The sequence below is a fragment of the Durio zibethinus genome, chromosome 18, assembly GCF_047325235.1.
Source record: "Durio zibethinus cultivar Kanyao isolate XHJ-2024 chromosome 18, ASM4732523v1, whole genome shotgun sequence".
In the NCBI taxonomy this organism is placed as follows: Eukaryota; Viridiplantae; Streptophyta; class Magnoliopsida; order Malvales; family Malvaceae; genus Durio; species Durio zibethinus.
Window position 1 is genome coordinate 8,102,677 of NC_143179.1, and position 24,035 is coordinate 8,126,711.

At 33.6% G+C, this 24,035-nt stretch overlaps 1 protein-coding gene, 1 long non-coding RNA gene, 1 other non-coding gene and 2 pseudogenes across 7 annotated transcripts; 1 reads left to right on the plus strand and 4 right to left on the minus strand.

Moving 5' to 3' along the window:
* On the minus strand, nt 1–4,416 carry LOC111300386 (uncharacterized). Its single transcript, XR_016329729.1, has 4 exons — nt 4,210–4,416; nt 3,603–3,669; nt 967–2,672; nt 1–798 (listed from the first exon to the last, which is right to left on the minus strand). It is a non-coding gene; the product is annotated as an uncharacterized LOC111300386 (long non-coding RNA).
* On the minus strand, nt 4,363–4,435 carry TRNAA-UGC (transfer RNA alanine (anticodon UGC)). The gene has a single exon. It is a non-coding gene; the product is annotated as a tRNA-Ala (tRNA).
* Nucleotides 4,436–5,292: 857 nt separating this feature from the next.
* On the plus strand, nt 5,293–7,192 carry LOC111300387 (protein SMALL AUXIN UP-REGULATED RNA 51 pseudogene; annotated as a pseudogene). Of its 2 annotated transcripts, none has more exons than XR_016329728.1 (3): nt 5,293–5,690; nt 6,197–6,809; nt 6,906–7,192. The product of XR_016329728.1 is annotated as a protein SMALL AUXIN UP-REGULATED RNA 51 pseudogene, transcript variant X2 (transcript). The 2 variants fall into 2 exon arrangements; XR_016329727.1 differs by having other exon boundaries at nt 5,294–5,690; nt 6,246–6,809.
* Nucleotides 7,193–13,309: 6,117 nt separating this feature from the next.
* LOC111300389 (auxin-responsive protein SAUR76 pseudogene) lies at nt 13,310–14,090 on the minus strand (annotated as a pseudogene). The gene has a single exon (XR_016329505.1). The product of XR_016329505.1 is annotated as an auxin-responsive protein SAUR76 pseudogene (transcript).
* Nucleotides 14,091–15,635: 1,545 nt separating this feature from the next.
* On the minus strand, nt 15,636–21,257 carry LOC111299212 (sucrose synthase). Of its 2 annotated transcripts, none has more exons than XM_089747245.1 (14): nt 21,145–21,257; nt 19,410–19,516; nt 19,178–19,304; nt 18,946–19,097; nt 18,677–18,869; nt 18,147–18,482; nt 17,946–18,041; nt 17,670–17,843; nt 17,471–17,587; nt 17,216–17,382; nt 16,894–17,118; nt 16,230–16,793; nt 15,988–16,126; nt 15,636–15,878 (listed from the first exon to the last, which is right to left on the minus strand). In XM_089747245.1, exons 2-14 carry the CDS (start codon nt 19,505–19,507, stop codon nt 15,846–15,848), a joined length of 2,421 nt encoding a protein of 806 aa, XP_089603371.1. In that variant the 5' UTR covers nt 19,508–19,516; nt 21,145–21,257; the 3' UTR covers nt 15,636–15,845. The 2 variants fall into 2 exon arrangements, with proteins under 2 accessions (XP_089603371.1, XP_022750014.2); XM_022894279.2 differs by lacking the exon at nt 21,145–21,257 and adding an exon at nt 20,103–20,154.
* Nucleotides 21,258–24,035: the final 2,778 nt, after the last annotated feature.

A 24,035-nucleotide genomic window follows, 5' to 3' on the forward strand; every position in this document is an offset into this window, starting at 1 on the left:
GATTAGAACCTCCATTCACTTGTACTACCAAAATACGACCGCAATCTAAATTGTCAAAGCCTCCTTCACTCAGTTGTACTGCCAAAATACCACTGGTAAATAGAAAGAAAATCAAGTTCTTAATGTTTTGCATAGCTAATGACAGGCTCAACAGTTGATAGATTATAAAATTTTCTAATGTAGTCAATGCTAAAGCAATTTTACAATCTCTTGTTTCTACTGCCTCGTACCAACTGGTACTAAATTAACAAAGGTAAGAGCAATCTTAAGGAGCAATGGGACCATTTAGGTGGAACCTATCAATCAACTAGAAAATCAATGGGAATATGTCAATCATATCTCAATCCATCAATTTGGATATAGATAGTGATACATCACGAGGGGACTTACAGAGGATCCAAGCATGCTATCACACGACCGCAACACATAATCTGCACAGCATTTTACTATAAGACATGCCTTTGTCTCACACTCTTAAGTAAATTGCCTGAGAGGTGCCTGTATTGGCGGCCACTGCTTTCATTTGTTTCTATGTTTCAATGCCAACTTGCCGGAGAATTAAGCAATACAGAATCAGCAAGTATTTATCTAATACCACAGACTCAAAAACTTCTAGAGGCCTAATGTCTTGGAGCTCTTCCGACCAGAACATCAGTTTAAGGCAAGAGACTAGGGCATATATTGATGCATCATGATCCTTTAATTCATCATGGTCATGGTTTTGAGAACTGATCCATACTTAAATTATGATTTATCAGCGCCCACCACCTAGTTATGGTTAAGCACAATGCATAGAACCTGTCAAACTGACATTAGTCTCGAGTTTCCCGGTCTGTATTAAAAAAGGTGCAGAACAAAGTGTGGTCATATGAACTTAGATCTCATTTGATCTATGGAATCAATGTCAATTGTCACACAGAGATTATTAAGAATTTAATAAGCAATAATTAATACAAAAATAATCACCTGAGGATAATAGCCATTTGTTGATCCAATACACAATAAAGGAGCCACAAAACTGGATGACCAGATCCTCTAGCTCATTTAAACAGAGTTAGGTGTTGTATCACGTTTAGTGTGGTTTTGCAACAGACCTATCAACAGCAAAGTTTCGAGTGGCAGCAGGGATTGCTAAATGAATTCCATCAAGTTCAGGACTTGCAATTATTTGACATCCCAGGCAAGACCTGAAAAGTTCAAGAACATGGCAATCTGTTTAGATTAAATTTCAAAAAATTTCTCTGGAATATCTGTAGCGAAGGAATTCACGTTTCTGCAAGCCCCGAAGGCTAGGTCCAACATGTCATTTTCCTCATCAGTTGGATCTTCTAATTTATTATATTACTCCATGTCCTTGCAAAAGAGTCAATAGTTAGTCCCTAACAATTAGGCTGAAAGAATATACAAACTATCATAAACCAATCAACGGCATATTTGATCACATATAATGCCATTAGCATACCATCACGATGACATGGCATGTTGAACAAGCAAGTGAACCCTCACATGCTCCTGAATCGACAGTACAAGCAAACATTACATATTAACAATTATCTATAAATTAATTGACCCAAGCAATTAACCCATATTTGGTGTGTTACTAAAACATGTTAACTTAATTTGTATCACAAAAGAACAAGGAGGTTTCAAAACCGCATTATGTTCTACTTTAATTGCTAATGCATCCTTCTTCCAACTAAAACGTGTTTAAGACAGATATATCACTATGAAAGGACTGAGTAAACGAATTGCTCCAAGAAGATAAAAGTTTGATCCAAGGAATGCTACAAAATAATTAGACCAAGAATAAATCATGATCCTTGCTTTCGAGCTCTATATCGTTTTCATGAGCTGCTTGTAGCGTAGACATTTCAATAGGCACGAGAATGGGGATTCCTTCTCCATCCTTTAAAACAAATGTGACAGATATCCTGCCAAATAAGACAATCTATTGTGAAGAAAAATGACCAAAAAAATAAATTTCAAATTAAATGCATATAGAGCCATTAAGTGTTTAAAGAGCGATGTTGGGAACTCAAACTCCAAGCTTTCAAAGTCTGTAAATGCCATAAATTGCAATCTGAATCCCCCACCAACTAAAAGCGTAAGAGCCACATCATGCAGAGATGGACAATAGACCATAAAAGTAGACCAACAAATGACAAAAGTCCTCCCATTAATGGGAGCTAATGCTACAGATGCTACCCTACCCACAGCTCAGCTGAGGGATTAATTGACCACCAAGATTCAAGTTTGCTTTGAACCTTGCCAAAATATGTCAAAACAATATTGAGTCCTAACAGAAATGCTTTGCCTAGGTAGCTTCAGCGTAGAATAACTTAAATTGACGTTGAAGTTACATCATCATCTCTCCGAGAACTTGTAAATTAAAATAAGGTTTGTGTATTTCTTCTTTCATTTGTGTTAGAGAATTGAGGATTTAAATGATCTAAATAATTCATCAATGCAAGAAGATAAGCACTAAATAAAAGATGCACAACTTCATCCAACAGTCATAAACATCATGGCCAATACAATGTTATTTAAAGAATTTTCATTTGTTTCTGTTCATCCTCTTTCTCAGAAGCATTGTTGGAAGCTGAGGTAGAAAATTCATGATGCTTTTGAAATATGGCACCTTGAAAGGCTCTCGTTTCTGGCAGTAATTCAAGCTGTCCAAAAAAATTGAAGAAAAAAAAGAAAAAGATCATGGGAAAAGTTTAATTATAATTAGCTGAAAACGAAAATTTTCATTTTCAGATAAATAGCTAAAAATGAAATCTGTTTTTTTAACCAATTCATTCAAGTGTAATACCAACCATAGGCATATCGTTCTTCAATGTTTCTAAAATTATTCTCTAATTATTAGAGCAACTATTGTAGCCTCCAACTTATTAGTATTCAGATCTCATAAAAATGTTTGTCAGCATACTTATCATATGTTCTCACGTAACTGTCATCCAAGTTTTAGTTCTATTTTCCTATCCGCCAGACAAATCCCGAAATTTTCACTATAAAATAACCTTAATCAAATTATTCCATCCCCTTAGTACACAAAATTACTACCGCACTATTTTCTTTCTGTAGATGTGATAAGAGACCTGCACTGTATCACCAGGTAGCTAATCTAAAACCACTATAATTCAATTGTATGAACAACCCATATACCTTAAAACTGTGTAAAGCAGAATCAGCTTGATAAAAAGGACAAGCAAGGATTAATCGTGTCATTAGCTCATTGACTAGTCTAGACACTTCATCTCCTAAAGGTCATACACTTATCCACTATCGGGTGACATAACTAACTGCTTATAAAGAGGCTAATTTAGTTTTTCCCAACTAAAAGTTCCACTTAAATATCGATAAAGTGCTATTTTTTCCAGTTGCATTCAATTAAACTCCACTATTCAAGATTCCTTAGAAGGTCATGCATATGATAAGCACTAGATTAACATAGAACATTGTCAACAACAACCGAAAGCAAGTGTTAACCACCACCTATGTCTTCGGCTGCTTTCTTTCAGTGACTCAAAAGAGATAGATAATGCATGTCAAATTATATTTCTCTTTTGTTGAAATATACAAAAATAACCACCACTGACCAGAGAGCACTGGTATTGCTCACAATGCCTTTGTCTAATCTTGTTCTAGACATATACGTACATCTACCTATAAAAAAAATGCAATTTGGACTCTAGTTAGTAAACGAAAAATCATTTCGTACAAATCATGGGTTATTAAGAACATGAAAAATATACCAATATTATCAAAAGAAATTATCTTCTTAGAAACTACAAGGGTGTCTCATTTTTACTAAAAACAAGCTATAAACATTAATAATGCCAGTTTCCATAGAACTGTAGCATAAGAAATGAACCCAAATTGAAAATAGAAGCATAGCTCTTGATAGCTCTCTGGCAATCCAAATCCAACTCCAGAAAGTATAGAAATTAACATAATTTTATGTACTAAAAACGCCCCTGTTTAAAGGACAAAACAAAATACGCTTTAGAACTCAAACTTCAAGTCTTTAAAAAACATATCAAATTCCAAAAGAACTTGCTGTTAAAGCGAATTGATCAATAAAGTTGAACAGGGTATTCAGCTAAGCCGTTGCTTATTCACATAGATATATACTTAAATCTCCAGAAAGCGGAAATAACGATGGTACAAAGTGAGCATGGGAAGAAATTTCAAGATAGAATATACCTTTCGCAAAGAGATGAACAGGAGGAATGGTAACGGGGTCGGGTCCAATCACGTCTGTCGTATTTTACGACTGGAGCTCCGACTTGGTTTGAAGATTTTGCAGGCTAAGGGTCGCCACCGGCGGGGCCAGCGGCCGAAGGAAAAAACAGTAAGTGGAGATGCGGGGGATCGAACCCCGTGCCTCTCGCATGCAAAGCGAGCGCTCTACCATTTGAGCTACATCCCCTCGCCCTATGATCTTTTCATTAAATTTTATTAATTTAGTCTCAAAAAAAAAAGTCGAAGGCCCACACCCTAAACCCAAACATGAAATACGGTGACTTTGACTAGATTTTGTCAAAACAGCCATTCCCATTTTATAGTAATTTATATGCCCTCTCCAATGGACACGTGTCATTGAAAATTGTTAACAACGATGTTCTTTGTTTTAAGAATAAGTTATAAATTTGTCATTTACATATACAAATATTAAAATATTTTAAAGTACTTAAAAATTGTTCAAAAGCCTTTCCTTGTGAACATCTATTTTCCTTCATGAATTTCTTTTATGTATGAATGCTAGTAATTCCTTTTGTTTATTTATTTGGTGCAAACATTAGGACTTGAGAAGGCACGTTGTAATAATCATTTTATTTTTGTTTACAGTTACTTTCATTCCTACTCTAAAAAGAAATGCAATAAATAAATAAAATTAAAAAAAAAAAGAAAAAAAGAAAACGTAGGACGGGCTGGGCCTCCTGAGATTGAGCGACGAGGTACGTGCACCCAAAGCTCAAAAAGCAAAGTTTGAGTAATTAGGTGACACGTCAGCAAAAGTTCAGCTTTCACGTTTTCACTTTTCTTTTCCTTTTGGATATCTCTCTCATTCCACCGCACAATTAAAAAAAAACCAAAAAAATTAATTATTAAGAAATAATAATTAAAAGTAATTGTTTTTGGAGCTAATTAAAATTTAAAATTAAATCTGATAATTTAATTATAATATTATGAAGTAATTAAAAAATATAAAATAATTAATGTAATTTTTTAATAAAAATTATATAAATATTCTATACAAAATAAACACGGTACAAACCTATACAAAATCCTTTTAAATTGAATTTCAGCAGCAAAGGCCAAAGAGAGAGACTCTTAGAAGAAAAAAACAAAACGGAAAAACCGGAAAACTCCAACCTCCGACACAGTCGCTTTACCCTGAGAAAATTTTGCTGCGACAATCACTGAAACAACAAATTTACTGGTAATAATCAAAACCCTGAAAAAAAAAAAACCACCAACTTTGATTTCTCTAAGGAATATTTAATTTTTTGGAATCCTCTTTGTTTCCTTTTTTTTTTTTCCCTTTTTTTCTCTTTCAATTTCTCTCATTGGAGAGCTTTGCTTTACTGTTCCCAAATTTCCTCCAAAGCCTCTTCTTTTCCTCCTTTTGTCCATGGCTCTTCTTCTTCGGGTTCTCTGCTAACTCCTCCCCCCATATTCAGGTAATAATTTTTTTCTATTTTTTTCTGGTTTAATTTTGCATGTTCTGTTTTGCATAAAGATTTTTTTGTTTGTTTTCTAAGTAATAAAAACTGGGTAGGGGTTGGTTTGACGAGGAAGAGAAAATTTTATGTGAAAGAGACAGTTTTGTCTTGATGTTTCATTGTTGATATACTTTTTTTCTTACATGGTTTAAAGTTTCAATAAGTGGTTGGTCCGAGATAGCAGCATTTGGATTGGACTTTTCTGGTATAGATTTAAAAATTTTAGTAATTGAAAAACAAAATCAAATTTATGGGGATTTTCATTGTTAGATTGCCATCAAGCCTAAAATATTGAAAATTAGGCTTTAATTTTGCAGATATAGGAACTAGAATGTTGAATTGAAGTTTATATATGTACGTAGTCATGTTAAGAATATGTTGGTTTGATTTAGGTGAAGGAAACAGTAATATTTTTGAATTTTACATGCCCTTTATTCATGACTTTATCCAAATTTCTTCTAAAGGTGCTGGTGAATTTGGTTTAATCATGGACATTTATGTATGCACATGTAGTGGAAGATCGAAACCCAACAAATCCAATCCTGGGTTTCTTTTCACTATTGTGGTGAAAATTTAACAATGGATGACCAAGGCGGTAGCAAGTTGACCGGAATCCGGCAGATTGTTAGACTAAAGGAACTCCTTCAAAAGTGGCAAACTGTCACATTAGGCTCAAGGCCAAATATCCCCAACTCACAGGAAAATCATGGGGGTGTCTCACGACCAATTAACAAAAGGCTAACAAATGTTGCGTGCTGCGATTCTGATGAGGAAAGCTCCCATGGTCCTCAGCCACCGCCTGATGTTCCAAAGGGATATTTGGCAGTTTATGTTGGGCCAGAGCTTCGGAGGTTTATCATCCCCACGAGCTACCTTAGCCATCCTGTCTTCAAGATTTTGCTGGAAAAGGCTGAGGAGGAATATGGCTATGATCATAATGGCGGACTCACTCTCCCATGTGAGATTGAGACCTTCAAGTATCTCCTGAAGTGCATAGAGAACCATCCAAAGGGTCAACCATTTGATGGCTCAGTTTGAACAGGCCCTTATTTATTTTTAGCTAAAAGCATTTACTTTGTATGCCTATCTCACATGCTCATGGAACAAGTTCATTGCTCATCTTTGTTGTTCTTATACTGTTCCCTAATATGAAGTTTCGGTATGATTTTGCAGCTGGAGATTCATTAAACATTGGGAAAGAGTAATTGTGCTGGTCTTTATATTGATCAAGAACTTTGGGGTTAAAGCAAGGTCTCTCTGTATGCAGATTTTTTCTTTCACTTTACTTTTTTCCTTTCTGGTTAATTGAGAAACAATAGGAAACTTTTAGTTAGAAAATTTTCAGGTGTATGAAATGAATGTGACGAGAGGGGGCAATGTTCTAACCTCTCTGTCGTTATTGGAATGTGACTGGCATCTAATGTTTGATTGATAATGAAATACTTTTATTGTTCAGAAAACCATGGAACATAAAATTGGTCCCAAATTAGAGTTCTATGAATTCCATCTCGAATTGGGAGACATTGAGTGAGATCAGTGTGATTGTATCTTGTTAACTTATTTATTGTCCATTGCTTAGTCGAGTTAATTCACTAGGAACAGATATCAGACATTCTTTCCTCCTCTTCGCAGCCTTCATGTCATCCCCTTCATACATCTGTTCCAAGACTAGTCTCTAATGCTGGATGACATAAATTGTATTTCCTTCATATTGTTGTAGGTTTCCTGTTTGGCTAAATTGAATATTAGGAAACTTTGGGGTGGACAAAATGACATTTCAACTTGTTTTTATTCTTTGTGCAAATCCTACTATAGTTAGTTGAATGAAAAACACTGGTATCAGTAGTTTTGTTGGGGTGCAATGCAAGTGATTATATATTATAGTATTGTCATGTGCCTTTTCAATAGGCTGCTCCAAACAAATCTTATAATTGAGCTGTCCCTTTCTTTGTTAATTCACCATGATGTTGGTGAGAACAATGGTGGTAGCAATATTAGAATTTATGACATGTATTCATATGATTATTTTCAAAGGACTAAAGCACTCAAAACTCTATGCTCTTCCATTTTTTCACTAGAGGAATTGATAGTACTTGGCATGAAAGTTGAAGGCTTCAATAATGTGGGGTTTTCTCTTTCCCTCTCAGCCTCTTTATTCCTTTCTTTACTCTCGTTATTTAAAGCCGGTCCTGAGTGGTTTGGGCTATGACTCAGCTCGGAAAAGAGCTTTGGAAAGATTGGTTCGGATGTGAGTAGATTTGGTAAATCCATATCCATAGGCCATGTTCAGGGTGAAAGGAAGTGACGGCCAGCTTCTTTCTTTTTCTCAATAAGAAACAGATGGGCTTCACAAATGTTTCTCAATCCAATTACTAGGTAGTATTATTAATCTTTAAGCCACATTTGACTCGATTACGATCATTTCATTCAACACATCGCATGTTGGCTTTATAGCCTCTTGGAGCCCCGTTATAGTTCCAAGCCCATCTTTAGAAAGAAAAGGTCCATTCTGCAAGATGCAATTTTTTAAATAAATATCATAATTCGTATATTTATATTTATTTATATTATGTTAAATAAATGTAAAATATATTTTTTAATTTTTTATTAAAATTTTATATCATAGAATTTTTTTCATAATATTTTTATATTTTAATATTCTATTGTAGTTAAAATTATCAAATAAATTTTTAAAAATTTTAAATTAAAAGGATAGTTGCAACAAACGTCCGTCCCATTTGCTGTAAGCTCGAGGATAAAAGAAATTATCCATCTACTATTCTAAATTGTTGCTGATTGTAACAGACGTCCTATTTGCTGTAATCTAGAGGATAAAAGAAATGTCCATCTACTATTCTAAGGAAAAAAATTGTCTGTAGCCATTCCAATTCTATAGCTTTAACTCATTTAAGAGCAATTTTTCCGAGATCCAACTTGAAGCAATTTCATAGACTCTAGACCAAGCAACTACTGCTAAGAGCAACCGGCTAGCAGATAGGATCGAATCACTGATCAACAACCGCATTCGGTCTCAACCCGTTAAAAGAAGAAAAAGCGCAAATTCAAATAACAATCCTTTTTCTGGCGAAAAAATAACAACAACAGCAACCATTTTTGTATCGTCTGCAAAAAGTAGAACGACAATGTCCAACAAGCTGCCAAATATCAAACAAAACTTCATAGCTTTTAACTTGACAACCCCACGCAACTGGAAGCATTTTCAAACTTTAAAGCAAGCCTCCTCCTTATAGCTCCATACTTGGCTTCAAGTTTCTCCCAAGGATATATAATAATACATCCTTTATCAATCCCCAGGAAACATTAATTCAAACTTTCCATTTTTTTTATATTTAAATTTGTCATTAGATATTGAATTCTGATTATTAAAATTAAGAATCTAGCATTCTAATAATAAAATATACTATTGTTTCGAACTTTCCATTTTAAGCAGCCGGATATGTGGACTCAATTTAAACTCCTTTAGCTCCAATAATTCCATCTATTCAAAGCAATGATACCATATTTGATAAGAACGATTAAAAGTGGTAGTAGTAGCAGTAGTAATTTCGATAACCAGACAAGCAAAGCTTTCTCGTTGCCCCTTTACTTAAATCCCGACATAGAAGGTAAAACAGCACGTGCCTTAAGGTGGTTATCATCTCGGCTACTCCTACATATATAGAAGATCAGCATTCAAGATGTTCATTATCGTCATCCACGTCAAGTTGGTCCTTTCTTATTTCACGTGCATGGTTGCTTGACTTTTTTTTTTCTTTTGACCTCTGTCTTAACTGAAATCCTGATTCAAGAGCATTTCGACAAAACAAAATCACAAACTCTTTTTCTTTTTTATTTGAGAGGATGAACCCATGGTTTTGATTGGTGCGAACGTGGGATTTTAGACATGAGAACATCACATGTAATGTTGTTCAATTGGTTTTGAACTTTTGGATTGTAGTGGCTACAAGGTTGCTGTTGAGTGCAAAAATACATTAATGTTTCTTGAACGAGACCTATATATGCTTGAATGCAAAACTTTAGCCCCCAAACAAATTTATCTCTTGAGCCACCCATGAAAATGATAGCAAAATTTTGTATTTTAATAAAAGAAAAGTAGCCAAACGAGCAACTTTTCCTTTGAACGTTATATTTTGTTACTCAGATCATGCAAGAATACAAAGACCGAGGATCTACCCTGATCTACAATATATTAACTAAACGACATAGCCATACAAATCCTGATACGTCTCATACATCCATGCCTTCACTTTAACATGCAAATGGGTATGCAACTCATGAATTTTTGTATCTGCTCCGAATGGGAAAGGCCCCTTAACATTATCAACACTTCAAGTTGTTTCATGTCAACCACAGACATGTGGAGAGTTGAGTCTTGGACCACAAAACAGGCATGAAGACTCATCAATGGTTCGAAGCTTTTTTTTTTCTTTTTTCTTTTCAGATTTTGTCCTTTTCGGGGCAGTTTTCTAGGCCCCCCTTCTCATTGTCTTCTAAATGTATATGTTTAAGGACCGTAGACATAAATCTTTCTATCCCATTCCTACCATCATTCGGTTTCCATTCATGTGTATCTCATACATAAAAAACAAGAGGTTGCCATGCCCTAAGGTTTGGAGCCCTTAGAACCAAGGTGCTACTTAATGACAAAAACTGAAAACTAGGTACTCATATGAGTGGTTCAATGAACAAAAAATATCATGCATGTGTGATTCTCGAGATCACTCACTGAGTTGCCGAGTAAAAAAACTGAAAAAAAAATGTCTCAATGAACAAAAAAACTGAAAACTAGTAACTCGTATATATATAACTCAACTTTCCTCTGCTGCACGAGTGAGTTTGCGGGGGAAGAAAGAGAATCACACGAAAATCCGATCTTCAAAATAAAATTAACAAAAAAAACAACAATTATTAGGCATAATTGGGGACAAAAACTCCTCAAGTAACACGGACCTCTCATCACTCCAAAATCCAAAATTCCCCAACTACCTCCCACGTGGGCTGCTCACCTTTCTCTCTATAGTTGAGCTTAATATCTGACTGACTCGAGATCAGTCACTGAGTTGCTGAAGTTGAAAAGACAACTATACCCTATACTGCAGCTTTAATTTACACAAAAGGACACGGAGGCGTTGAAGCGTAAGTTGCTTTGGGGGCATCTTCTAATTCTTCTCTTAAAACGCCGCAAAAACCGGCCGTGTCTTTGTGCAAGGTAGCTTGCCCAACTTTATGCAAGGTTCATTTTGTCTTTTCCGTTTCTAATGAGCATTACACCGCTCATAATTTATCCATCATTATTTTAATTAAGATCAAATTATGGAATTAATTGTTACTCATGTGAAAATTAAAATTTAATTCATATGTAATAATTTGAATAAATTTAGATCTTATAATTTTTTAGACATAAAATGTTAATAAAAATTGTAACACAATTATAAAATCACAGTTAAATTATTGATGTAATAATTTTTTTAAGCATGTGGACGGATGATGTGAATTTTTTTTATTCGGGATGCAAATGTCATGCCAGCAACATTTTTTTTTTAATTTTTACTTTATCTTCAATCTCATAATTTCTATCCACTTAACGTATAAGATATTATAGGTGTGTTTGGTTGAAAATTTTTAACATTTTGAAGAATTTTCAAATGCATCAATTCAAAATAATAAAATTTTTAATTATATTTTTTAAATAATTATTTTTTAGAAATTAAAAATGATGAAATGAAAAATAATTATAATAGATAAATAATGATATTAAAGATTAAAAAAAACAAAATACTAAAAAATATGTAATAAGTCATTAGATTTATGAAAATGCAATATAAAAATTAAAAAAATCATAATAAGTTTTGTAATTAAAATTTTAAAAAATAAAAATTGTATAAAGAAAAGAAACATGGTAAATATTAATTTCCTATCATAAAACTAAAGAATTTCACAAATTTCATTTCATTAAATAAAATTTGAAAAGAAAATTTAAACTCTTCTATATTCCTCTTTTGAATTTCAAGAATTTTGACAATTTCATATTTTGTTTGTCAAATAAAGTAGTTTCAAAACCTGTCATTTCTAAAAATTTAATCAACATGCATATTATCATTCTAATATAGGGATTGATAGAAACAAAATCAATGGATGTACCATAGTGCCTGATAAACTTGGAAGCTACGTGCAATCAAGTGTGAGAAAAAAAAAATAATTAAGCACCAGGCATTGGGGGGTTGGGTACTGGGGTGGCCATGGCAGCTTGGCAAACGCGTTGCGGTGCTGCTAATGCGTGTCAATGAACAAAATTTTCGTGTCTTCCACTCACCAAAATCCTCCATCACCACTGCCACACACAAAAAAGTTTGTGCCTAACCAACAAAAATCGACAAAGCTAGCAGAGCGTGTGGCTATATCTCAAGAAAAAAGAATGGAAAAAGCATCTCTAACAACCCAATCATTAGCAATTTGAACCATACATTTCTTAGTATAATTTGCGAATATTATAATTCAATTTGTCGAGTAATTATCAGCTCTTCTTTTTCGTTTGCCTTGTTGTTCATCCCACAAAGTTGTCGACTTCCTGGCTCCGGCATGTTGTCCCAGAATCTGGACACTTTTTTTTTAGCTACCTGCCCTTGCTGATGCATTTTTGTAATGGAAAAAGGTCACATTTCAGGTCTTTGATTTGCTTATTTGGGGCAATTTCCCAGAAAGGCTGGGGCATGCCAGCAGGTTACTTCATTAATACTCTAAGTTGAATAAAATACTAACCTATCAAGACAAAAGAAACCAAACAAATGAAGGGATTTGTGTTTTGGTTCCCAGATGACAAGAGAGAACTGTTGCATGAGATGATTGAGGTTGTACCCTGATTTCTCTGTCCAGCACTAAAAAATATTATTACCATTTTTTATTTAACTTAAACTTTAGGATCTTTAAACAGGCTTTTCACATCTAGAGCACTTTTTTTTTTTTTTTTAATTTGATGCATTTTATATATTGTTAATTGATGTCATCTAATTTATTTTATTAATAAAATGATATCATACGATTTATTGATAATATATCAAATATAAATTATCTATCAAGATTTTATTTGACATAAGTTGCAGGGCAAATAGGCAATGCAACGAAATACTCCATAATACTACTAATTTCTAAAAATTCAAAATGTGACTGAAATTTCCAGCCCCAAGAGAAAAGAGAAAGGGTTTTATTACTTGAGGTTCCTGAATCCTGAATTCTCGATGGGCTTTTCTCATCTTTCTGGGGGAACCTTTTCTCCCAACTTTGTTTACTTTTGCTTCTCCCTGGAGCCAAATTTTAATCATATCATCAAACTTTAACTTTTTTCCATTTGACAAACTGTACTTCACTTGATAAATAGACATTGTTAGGTTCACGATACGAAGACAAACATAAAAGATGGGAAAGCCCAAACCTTGTTGTACTGTACTTTGAGATAAAGATTGAATGACAAGGATTTCAACATTTCCCCCATATCCCTTCTCCAGTTTCTTTGTCAGATCAAATCATTGAAACTATACAAAAATGTGACAGAGTTCTAATTTATATAAGAAAAATGAACATTAATCTCTTATATATAATTATATAAAAATGACAATTAACAACAATGATACACAAATATAATCCCCCAGGCTTACAGATTAGCCGGCGTGCACTGGGTTAAATCCTCACCGTCGAAATTAACTCACTCTCTCTCTCTCCATCTGATCTTCCTTCAAATTTTAATCAGCGCAGTCCCTTTTCCTCTCTACAATCATTTCTTGTTTCTTCAACACCGCCTAATCACATTATTATCATTACATAATGTACAACTTCGGTACCATGCGAATGACCGCACGGGAGCATTTCTTTTGATCTTCAAAACAATCAACAAGTGTACAACTCAACAAGCTCCTCCAAAGACTCAGGTTGAGGATCAGCATTTTCGAGCATCCAAAGCAAGTGTTCGAACAAGACAACCTCGCACGACACGTTGATGACGGTGTCGTTTTCGCCCGACCGTTCAGCGAGTTCCCGGAACAATGGGTTGTCAATAATGTCGGAGCGAATTAGGTATCGCCTACGTGATTTTCCAACGTAGACAGGATGGAGATTGGCCGATGATTCCTTGTCGATGTCCGAAGCCGCCACCTCGGAGCTTGATGTCTGGCGGCTTTGCTTGTTGTGGAATGAGTTTAGCTTCTTGAGAACTGACTTGAGCTTGATTAGCTTGTTGCTGCCTTTAGCCATTTTTGGCAGTTTGAAAGATTTTCAAAGAGTTTTGTGACTTTCTGAAGAGAGGGTTTTGCCTGAGAAAAGAAAGCGGATGTCTGTGAGCTAAGAAAGGAAGGAGGTTCGTTTATAAAGGACTTGGGGAGGGTGAAATTGTAAATTCGATGGAAATGCTGTTATATGAGTTGGGCCCAGTGAGGGGTTAGGGTAATGTAAAAACATGATGGGCCTGCTCTTTCGGCGTTCTTGTATGAACTATGGGTTATAGTTCTACAATCAATCCTTAGGCTTAGTTTGGAATCCACTGGACTTCGAGTTAGTGAGTTGCGTTTAGTTTTTTTTTTTTTTTTTCTATTCAATCGCACCAAGAATGATGTTTGGGTAACATAAATTATGGTGCAGTTAGATCTCTAAATCGCACTGAAGAGTCAGTGGAAGATTGGGGCTTTAAGGGTCCAGTGGACAATTGGTCTCCGAACTGGACCCTTTTATCTTCCATTAAATTTTTTTTATTCCTATTTTGTCTTAACATTTTCTTTTTTTTATTTTATTTTTTATTTAAAAATTATAAAATATTTTTATTAATTTAATATAATAAATAATTTTTTATTAATTTTTACTACTATTTTTATTTTTTAATTAGCAAAACTATTAATTTATTTAAAAATAATTTAATAATTTTTAATAATTTATTATTTATTATTTTTATAAATATTAAATGATTTAAAATTTTTGTTTTATGTTTTTTATGGCCATTTTCTCTTTTTACTACAATTTATCTTACCATCACCACTGCTTTTATCTCTTAATATATATTTCAACATTGATTTTAATCTCACTATTACAATAATTAATTTTACGTTCACTGTTATTTTTAATCTTATCAAAATCAACCTCACTCTCCATTCAAATGGATCTTTAGTTTCTAAAATTTTCACATAAAATGACCTTTGTCACCTATTTGGACTCTGGTGTTTAATTGAATATTTTAGCATGATTAATATTTTGAATTTAGAAGTTTGACAACAAATTTATGAGGTAATTATTTTAAGTAGCTTAATTTTTTAATAAAAAAAAGAGGTAATTAGAATTTTTTTTTTTTAATTTCAAACCTAAAAGTTGTTGGACGTATTAACACTTAATCCTTCTGTGACTCTTGAAACGAAAATATTAACAGAAAGCTTGCGTGACATCTCATTACATATTAAATTGTCATGGTTCAATGAGATTTCAGGTCTCTGATGGCCATGGCTAAGGCTTTATCTTTAGCTTTAGCAGGCATTCGGCTAAGAAATGATTGGTTTGCGGGCTGGCTTCAAGTTTTGTTTTACAAACAGGTGGCTTTCTTTCTAATTTTTAAGGCCAACTTTCCTCTTTGGGTAACTGCAACTTACCCCTTTCAACCTTTTGGTGGAATAATGTTGACAATTATTCTCTATCCAAGGCAGCCTCTGCCACTGAAGAAACTGAAAAATACCATACAAGATTGATATCCCGTGTTACATATATACGTTGATCACGGTACTTAAGCTTATGTCATTCTCAGTTTGTTTAGTTAAGAATTACTGTGGGTCGATGATAATGGTTTTATGGCGTTGTCTAAGACGTTCGAAATAGAAAAACAAACTGAGAGAAAAAAAAGACTGACCAAAAAGATTTATCATGAAAAACAAAAGTCATAATCTTTTGCTGGAATTGAAGAGGGCAACACCCAAGTTCAGACAATGCCGGAAAAGAAAATGAAATACAAATGAGGCTTTTTTTTTTCTCTCCTCCAATCAAAATTCCAAAAACAACAAACATTATTCTCAGGAATCCCTGAAAATACTTCCAGGGAAACCGGTTCATTGTTTCAACGCCTTCGATTTACTCCTCAACTGCCAGCGGAACTGATTCAGCCTGAAACAATTACAAACACAGTAACAATGTAGTTAGTTGAAACTTCCAATTGGAACCAGATAAAGAGAAGAGAAACTGAAGAAATAAAGGAAATGGGCATGAGTGGTACCAGCTTGCGGTACTTAAGAGCGTAAAACATCTCAAGGTAACGACGGCTCTCAAGGCGGTCAAGCTTGGAAACGTGCTTCCAGAAGCCATACACTCCGGTCAGGGTCAATAGTCTCTCTGAGTAAATCTGCCATGTGTATCTGATTTGACCAATGCAAAGAAATAAGAACATTAGAACAAAGACCAACACAATAAAAAATGTAGTTAGCGTAAGCCAAAAGAAGAGAAAATTTGTGAGCTTACTTCTCCTCGATACGTTTCAAGCCTCCGTCGGAGATCTTGTTCCAGTGAGATGGATCTGTCTTACACTTCTGGAAGAAGTCGACAAGGATCTCAGCAGCTTGATCGCCGTGGTAAGGATCAATGTGGAAGCCAGATTTACCGTTAACAATAATCTCAGCAGGTCCACCATTGCAAGTAGCAAATGTCGGCAAACCACATGTCATGGCCTCGACAACTGTCAATCCAAAGGCTTCGTACAAAGCAGGTTGTACAAAGGCACCCTTTGTGTCGCAAATGTAACGGTAAAGTTCACCGTTCCTAACTCTGTTCATTTGGGATGATATCCATCTGAATTGACCATTCAACTTGTACTTCTCGATGAGATCAAACATCTTCTTCATTTCTGCCTTCTCTTCCAAATCCTTGGATTCCTTTCTCCTATCTCCACCTACTACTACAAGGTTAACCAATTCGCGCAATTTAGCGTTCTTGCCATACCATTCAACAAGTCCAGTTAAATTCTTAACACGGTCTAGCCTTGCCATTGTAAATAGAATTGGCTTGTTGCGGTCATTTAGCAGGCATCTGTTGGACAACAACAGGCAGATTATTAGGTCAAAGGATATTTTCGTATCGGGTGTGCTAAAATAACATGCAAGTAAACTTTCTGGTGAGGTGCACTTACAAGTGTTCTTCATTCTCAACTTTGCTGTAAAGAAGTTCTTCAATCTCGGGATGGAAATGCTTCAACCTCCTCTTCTCCTCGGTGTAAGGGTAGTATATGCTCATGTCAGCACCGGGGGACACGATGTTGAATTTGGGATCAAACACATCGATCCCATGAACAACACGGTAGAGACCAGGAAGAGTGAAAGCAGTGTGACTCTCGTATTGACCAACGGTGTCCTTGCTGAAATCATAAGAATATAATGTTAAAAGGTCTAAGAGAAAGGCATTTAAAGAAAAAATATATATCAAATCAAGTGCTCAGAAGGTAGATCATCTACCTTCCAGCAATTTCTTGAAAAGTACTGGTGATGATGAAATCTGTATGGTTCATCGCAAAAAGATCAGCCGTAAATTGGCACGAAAAATGGTATTTATCCTCAAGCTTCTTCCAGTATATATCTGAATCTGGATACTTTGTCTTCTCCAAAGCATGGGCAATGGTACACTACAGAAGGATGAAAAAACAAGTCATTAAGCCGAAATATGATCAAAGATAAACAAAAAAGATCCTAGTAAATTGGTTTCTAACAAACCTGTGTAACTCCCAACTTATGAGCCAGCAAGGAGGCAACAATATTGCCATCACTGTAGTTTCCAATTATCAGATCTGGCTTGCCTTGCAACTCTTTTGAAATTTCATGAGCAACATCCTTAAAACAAAGAGAATTACTTGTAAATAAAACAAACATAATATAATATAATGCCAGAAAATGAATGGTTGATATGGTTCACCTCTGTATAAGTTTCCAAGTAGGGCCAGACTTCAAATCTCGAGATCCATCTACGTACAATTCCCTTCTCGGTTCTGAAGGGTACTCGAAGAATATCTGAGTACTCTGTTCCATATACTTTCTCAAATCGTTGACCACAAGTTGTTCCCACAGCATCAGGGAGAAGTCTAGTAATCTAAAAAAACCAGAGATATAAGCATAAAAAAAAGTCAAAATCATATATGAGAAACAAACCCAAAACAAAAGTTCATAAATGCTAGTAATCAAGAACTCTCACAATTAGGATACGAGGGGTAATGTTGAGTCCTTGCTGCTTGATACGGTGGAGCATCTCATTCTCCAAAGCACGGACTTGATCCAAGATGTAAACAACCTACAAGGAAAAATTGAAAGAGTTGTATTTACAAACTTAGTTTATACACAAATTACACCATCCAATTCTTTTTATCTCTTTATAAACTAGGCTTGTAAGGCTAACCTGGCCACCGGTGTCAGGGTACCCCAAGACATTGTCCTGAGCAAAGTATCCATGGGGAGTAAGAATCACAACATTGAAGACCATGGGGACTCTCCCAAGGAACTTCTCAAGGGTGCAAGGATCAGGTGCCTCGAGAAGATCCAAAAGGAGTTGGATCATCTCAAGCACACGCTCGGCGGTATCACCCCAACCTCTCTCCAAACCAATTTCCTGGAACTTGTGTTCAAATTCGGCATATGGTGTCTCAGCGGGCAGTGAACCTAGATACTCCTCTGCCTTTCTCAAAACATGTTGGAGAGCATCCAGGTTTTGAATTCTGTCATTCAACATCATGTTCTGCAAAACACCAACTAAAAACCTCAGGATTTTAAATCCGTATAAACAATAGAATTTTCCATCATTTAATATTATACTAAGAACCTAGTAAATCTATGGATCAACAAGCAACAAATCTATGTCTGATCTATGCACATGTCAACTATTTTAACTGATAAACAAATACAAGCAACCAATATTTATATGTTCCGTACCTTGCCCTTGTGACAGTGGACTCTGAGGAATTCAAGCAAGGGGTGCATGCTTTCCTTGTCATGGAACAATTTTGCCGAAAGGTGGCGATTGAGGAACTCCACACCATTACCAATCGACTTTGAAAGAGTTGGGCGAGGGAAAGATGCATTGAAGGGCTCAAAATCCAATTCCAAAACAAAGTTGCCATTTGCACTGCAAGCAAAGCAAAGAAAAATTGTTAAAAAACCAACCTTGATATTCAACAAAAAACATGAACTATTGAAGTTACCTTCCGTCAACAAGCTCTTCCTTGAAGTGAAGATATTCGGCAACAGTGAGCTCCTCAACAACAAGAGCGTGGACATTCACTCTAATGTACTCCCAAACACCAGGCCTTGGACGAACAGCAAGTGCAACCCATGGAGGTAACACGATCGCTTCCTATAACACCAACATGACCAAAATCAAGATTTTATCACAATAGAACCCGAAAAGAGAAAAAAAACAATGTTTTCTTTTACCTGACTAGCCCGCAATATTTCAGAAAATGCCCCATCAGCGAGCTTCTTTCTGTTCTCTTCAGGAATAGCTTCAAACTCAAGAATAATTTGATGGTGTTGCAGAATTCCTTTTCCTTTACCCTCAATCCTACAACAAAAACAACAATTTTATACACAAAGCTAAACATTTCAAAAGAAAAACAACTTGCTTGCAAATTTAAAAACAATCTTTGAAGGATCCGCTTCAAATTACCTTGAGAGCAAAGCCAAAATCTCGTTCCTGTAAGCAGTAAGGGTCTCATCCAAACGCTCACGGAGGCTATGGACGCGGGTGATAGCAAGCTCAGCCATTTCTTTGAACTGCAAAAACCAGAGCAGGAAAACAGAGCCAAATCAGTGTAAGTATAAAACGAGAAAGGAAGGAGAGATTATCCAAAATGATCATCTATAAATGAAGATGGATAAACACCAAAAATTCAAAGCCAAGACAAATGTTACTATTCTAGAAGACTTGAACATTTTTCCACACCTACCACCACCTTAAGCCACCAACCACATGGAAAGTCATTAGTGTTAATCAAAGAATGTTTATAGTTCAACTAAGTTTTGCAACAGAACATTATTAGATCCAATTTTTCATTTAATTAAATACCCATTAATGAAAAGAAAATCCTTAAAACCACCACTTTGAGTGGATATCACACTGTTTTTCTAGAGGCATTCAAGCAGAGAAACGCTCCCTGTTCAATAAGGAAACAGAGTTGTGTTTCAACTTTTTGACTGGACAGAGATTTCTTCAAGATGGAAATTATGGCCAAAAAACAGAACCCCATAAGGTGAAACAGTAACATGGGAATGAAGAGCAGATCAAACATAAAAACTAAACTAAACTGAAAAAAAAAAAAAAAAAAAAGAAACGAAGAAGAACAGAGAAACAGAAAAGCACCTAAACGAAAATAACGAAAGATAGGGGTACACGAAATGAAGGAGAATGGAATGAAAGAAGCCGGAGTTCAGAGGAAATTTATAGAAGGAGAGGACATGATCTGTGGTAAAAAAAGCCACCAACCACCTATTATTGAACAGTGAAATAAGTGACAGTAACTGCGGTTAAAACTTGAAACATAAAAGTAGATCCCAAAATGTTAAACATGAAATGATATAATAATAATAATAATAATAATAATAATTTAAAATTTTAATAAAAATTATATATAAATATATGAATAGACAACAATTAAAAATTTTATTTCGCATTTAACTCGTACAAAAATTTTATATTTGATGTATATTTAATATAATAAATAATATATAAAATATATAAAATAACATATTTACATTAAAAATAAAAAATTAAAGATTAAAAAAAATTCTAAAATCAGATAAATTTCGTGGTTGAGGGTAACGTTGAAAATTTAGACATAAATTTTAACGTTGTAAGAAAATGTCATTGAAAAAAATAAAAAAAACAGAAACATCAGTGGGTTCAAATACTGTTGCTGGTGCTTGTTATTATCCTTTTTTTTACAAGCAAAAAGGTTTGTAGCTGAAGTAAATTTTTTGTAAAATTATTAATAAAGATCGGTGTAAATTATTAAAATTTAAGATATAAATGGAAAGTATTTAGATATGAACTTTTATGATTTTTGTTGATAGGTAATATATAAATTCAAAAAAAATTTTAAAAATCGTAAAATTTTTGTAAACTGATGATTTATCTTAATTTTAGAGATGAAAAATTTTTTTTTTATTTTCTGCATAATTTTTTCTTTTTAGTGGTACAAATTATTTTGTACATTTTTTTACAAAGGAGTACATCTAACATCGATTTCCTCGTCAAACCCCAAAAATCTAAAATAAAAATAAAAAATCAGACAAAGGATCTTCATAGCATATGCCACAACAAAACCAAGAAAAACAAAAACTCCCAGGTCAAATTTTGTTTGGACTTATGGACACAAAGAAAAAAAAAAGTAATGCAATATTACCTTGAGCTTGCAGCAAGGAAAACTAAGGAAGAAAAGACCAGTGAAAGGAACCAGAAAATGTAAAAAACGCACAAAATTGAAAGGATGTGGAAATAAATGAATTGAAATGGGATGGAGGAAGAGACGAGGGTAAAGGCCCTTTTATACACAGGAGAAGGGAGATATCTTTTTTATGGGTATAATTCATTTTATTATAATTTCATAATTATTTAATTATAATACATTTATATAAAGGTTTATTTAATTATAATAAATTTATATAAATTTCTGAGTCTGCCTAACAGGATTAGGTGTTCTCTTAGTTCTTATTGTCTTACGTATCTAGTATCTCAATTACCTTATGCTTAAGATAAAGAGGCAGTGACCTAACTAAAATAATTAGCAACGGAAAGTATGTTTGCGTAGAGTTTGAAAAAAGTTTGTTGTATTTAATAATCTTAAATAATAATGGGTGTTTGTGAGACTTAAGGCAAGCTTTTCATTTCACAATGGGTAAACCATTTTCTTGGGTATAAGCAACATAGCTCTCTAGGTGACTCGAGCATAATTGCATTGATCCAGTTTTGACCGATGACCAATTAACTCAATTGTTATCCTTAGGCATAATATTTTTAATTTTCAATTAAAGATTCAATAGCTTAAATTGCATAACAAGATATTATCTAAATATATCTCACCGTGTGATGAAATCCAATTAAGATAAGTTTTTTATTTAATTATTTTACTTTGGATTAAATATATTTTAATTCAAAATTTTCTTGTTTTCTTGAACTTACGAATATAGTTTGCTTTTCAACTTCCATTCAAAGGTGTTATCGTTCCAATACAATAATCAACGGCCATTTTACACGGTGAGTTTTCAACTTTATTAATAATCTTTTAGATATTTTCTTCTTGTTTTGGATAAAAAAAAAAAAAAATCCTATCAACAAAACTTTTGCCTTCTCAACGTGAAAGTCACAGCGCGGCAGTTACGGTACGGGGTGGGGTCACGGTTGTCGGAAAGGCAATTGCAAACAAAATAAAATGGAAGATCCTCCGCCGATTTTTTCTTTAAATAAATTAATATATTATTAGAGTTGTTATTTAACATTTATAAATTTAAAGAAATTTAAATTCGTAATATTTTTTAATTAAATATATAATTAAGTAAAAAATTTAAGGATTGATTAAAAATTAAAAATGCTGTTTGTCATCGTGGCTAGGTTGGATTGGTTGATCGCTAAGAATGATGTAACCGGACTGAGTTTCAGAAAGAAAATCTAGCTGTCAAGTGGACCCGACGAATAAAAGTGCAAGACCGCGATCTCTAGAATTGGATTTGCAGAATCATCGATGTCCTACGTGGCCAAAGAGCACCGACGAATTTTACTCGTACAGTACTAATTATATAAATAAATGTATCTTTTTGGCAATTAAAAATAATAAATAAATGTATTTAGTATATAAAATTTTTAATAATAAATTTTATTTAATCCGTAGGTTGGCAAACAAGCTTATGCAGTTGATTATTTTTTAATTCCTTGGATTTGTAAAGAAAGTGAAACTAAATTTGGAGATGATTGAATTCAAAGTTTAATGATTGTTTTATATTTTTATTTTTAAGAGTTAGTATTAAATAAATTTTAATAATTATAATTATTTTTATTTATGATTTTTTATAAACAAATGATGAGAGATCTAATGCTTGTTAGAATTAATTTAAATGTAGATCTATTAATTTAAAATATAATATTAATATGATATAAAAATAAAAAATAATATAATTTAAAATTTTAATAATAATATAAAATTAATAAAATAAAAAATAAAATTTATATTTTTATATTAATATAAATTATAACATATAATTTTTATATAAAATATAATATAAATACATATAATTTTAATAATTTACGTAATACAAATTAGTCAATTATCAAATTTGTCAGAATGTTTATTCATCGAGTGCAGTGGAAAAAAAAACAAAAGATGAGGATTTTTGGATAATGTTGAGATCTGACGACACTGCAGAGTTGAAATGGAAATGCAATTAGGTGAGTTGTGAATCACGTGGAGAGATACAGAGACAGCAATAAAATTCTTTGAGAATTGAGATGGTCCATACCAAAGATAAGGGGTTCGGTAGAGAGAGAGAGAAAGAGAGGATAAATTGGAGCGGTTGCCATTGTTGGTTTGCAATGATCCAGTGCCCTCAGACTTAGACAAGTCCATTTTTGACAGGCTGTCCGACTTTCTGTACGGACTATTTTGGTCCCTTCATTTTGTAAATTTAAAATTTTAATTTTAATTTATTTAAAATTTAAATCCGAAATTATTTCGCTGAAACCCAACTCCTAGAGATAACCGCCTCTAGATTGAATTATGGTAAAATACAAATAAAATATGTGGTGTTTTTGCATTAAATAAATTCAACAGAAGGAAACAAAATGTCATTGTTAAACGTCATTTTGTTGCATTAGGGTGTCTCTGGCCATTTTAATTTCGTGCTTAGAATCACCAAAGAGGTGTGGTCATTGTTGAGATATTTGGGTAAAATATGAACTCGTTGAAGCTATAAAACAAAAAATGACCTAATAATTGGGTTGCAATTTGTTCTTTGTGATTGGCAAATTTTAGCTAATTTTGTTTGAATTAGCATAAAAATTCAGGTTTTGCCGCAGAAGATGCATAAGCACAAGACAAATTCTTTTGCCAACTTGGTGAATTAAAAATTACCGACAAACGATTAGATTGACGAGGTCGGTAAAATTGAATTCGTAAATTAATTTAATTAATAAAAAATTGATAGATATATACAATTATACATTAAAAAGTTAATATTAAAATTCATTATTTAATTAAATTAATTCATAAAAAAATTTAAATATATATTTAATAAATTTAATGCT

Coding starts and splice junctions, on each gene's coding strand:
- LOC111299212 (XM_089747245.1), bottom strand. CDS start 19,507: ATGGCTGAGCTTGCTATCACCCGCGTCCATAGCCTCCGTGAGCGTTTG. Junction 19,305..19,409: donor ATTTTGGCTTTGCTCTCAAG/GTAATTTGAAGC, acceptor TTTTTGTTGTAG/GATTGAGGGTAAAGGAAAAG. Junction 16,794..16,893: donor GTTGAGAATGAAGAACACTT/GTAAGTGCACCT, acceptor GTTGTCCAACAG/ATGCCTGCTAAATGACCGCA.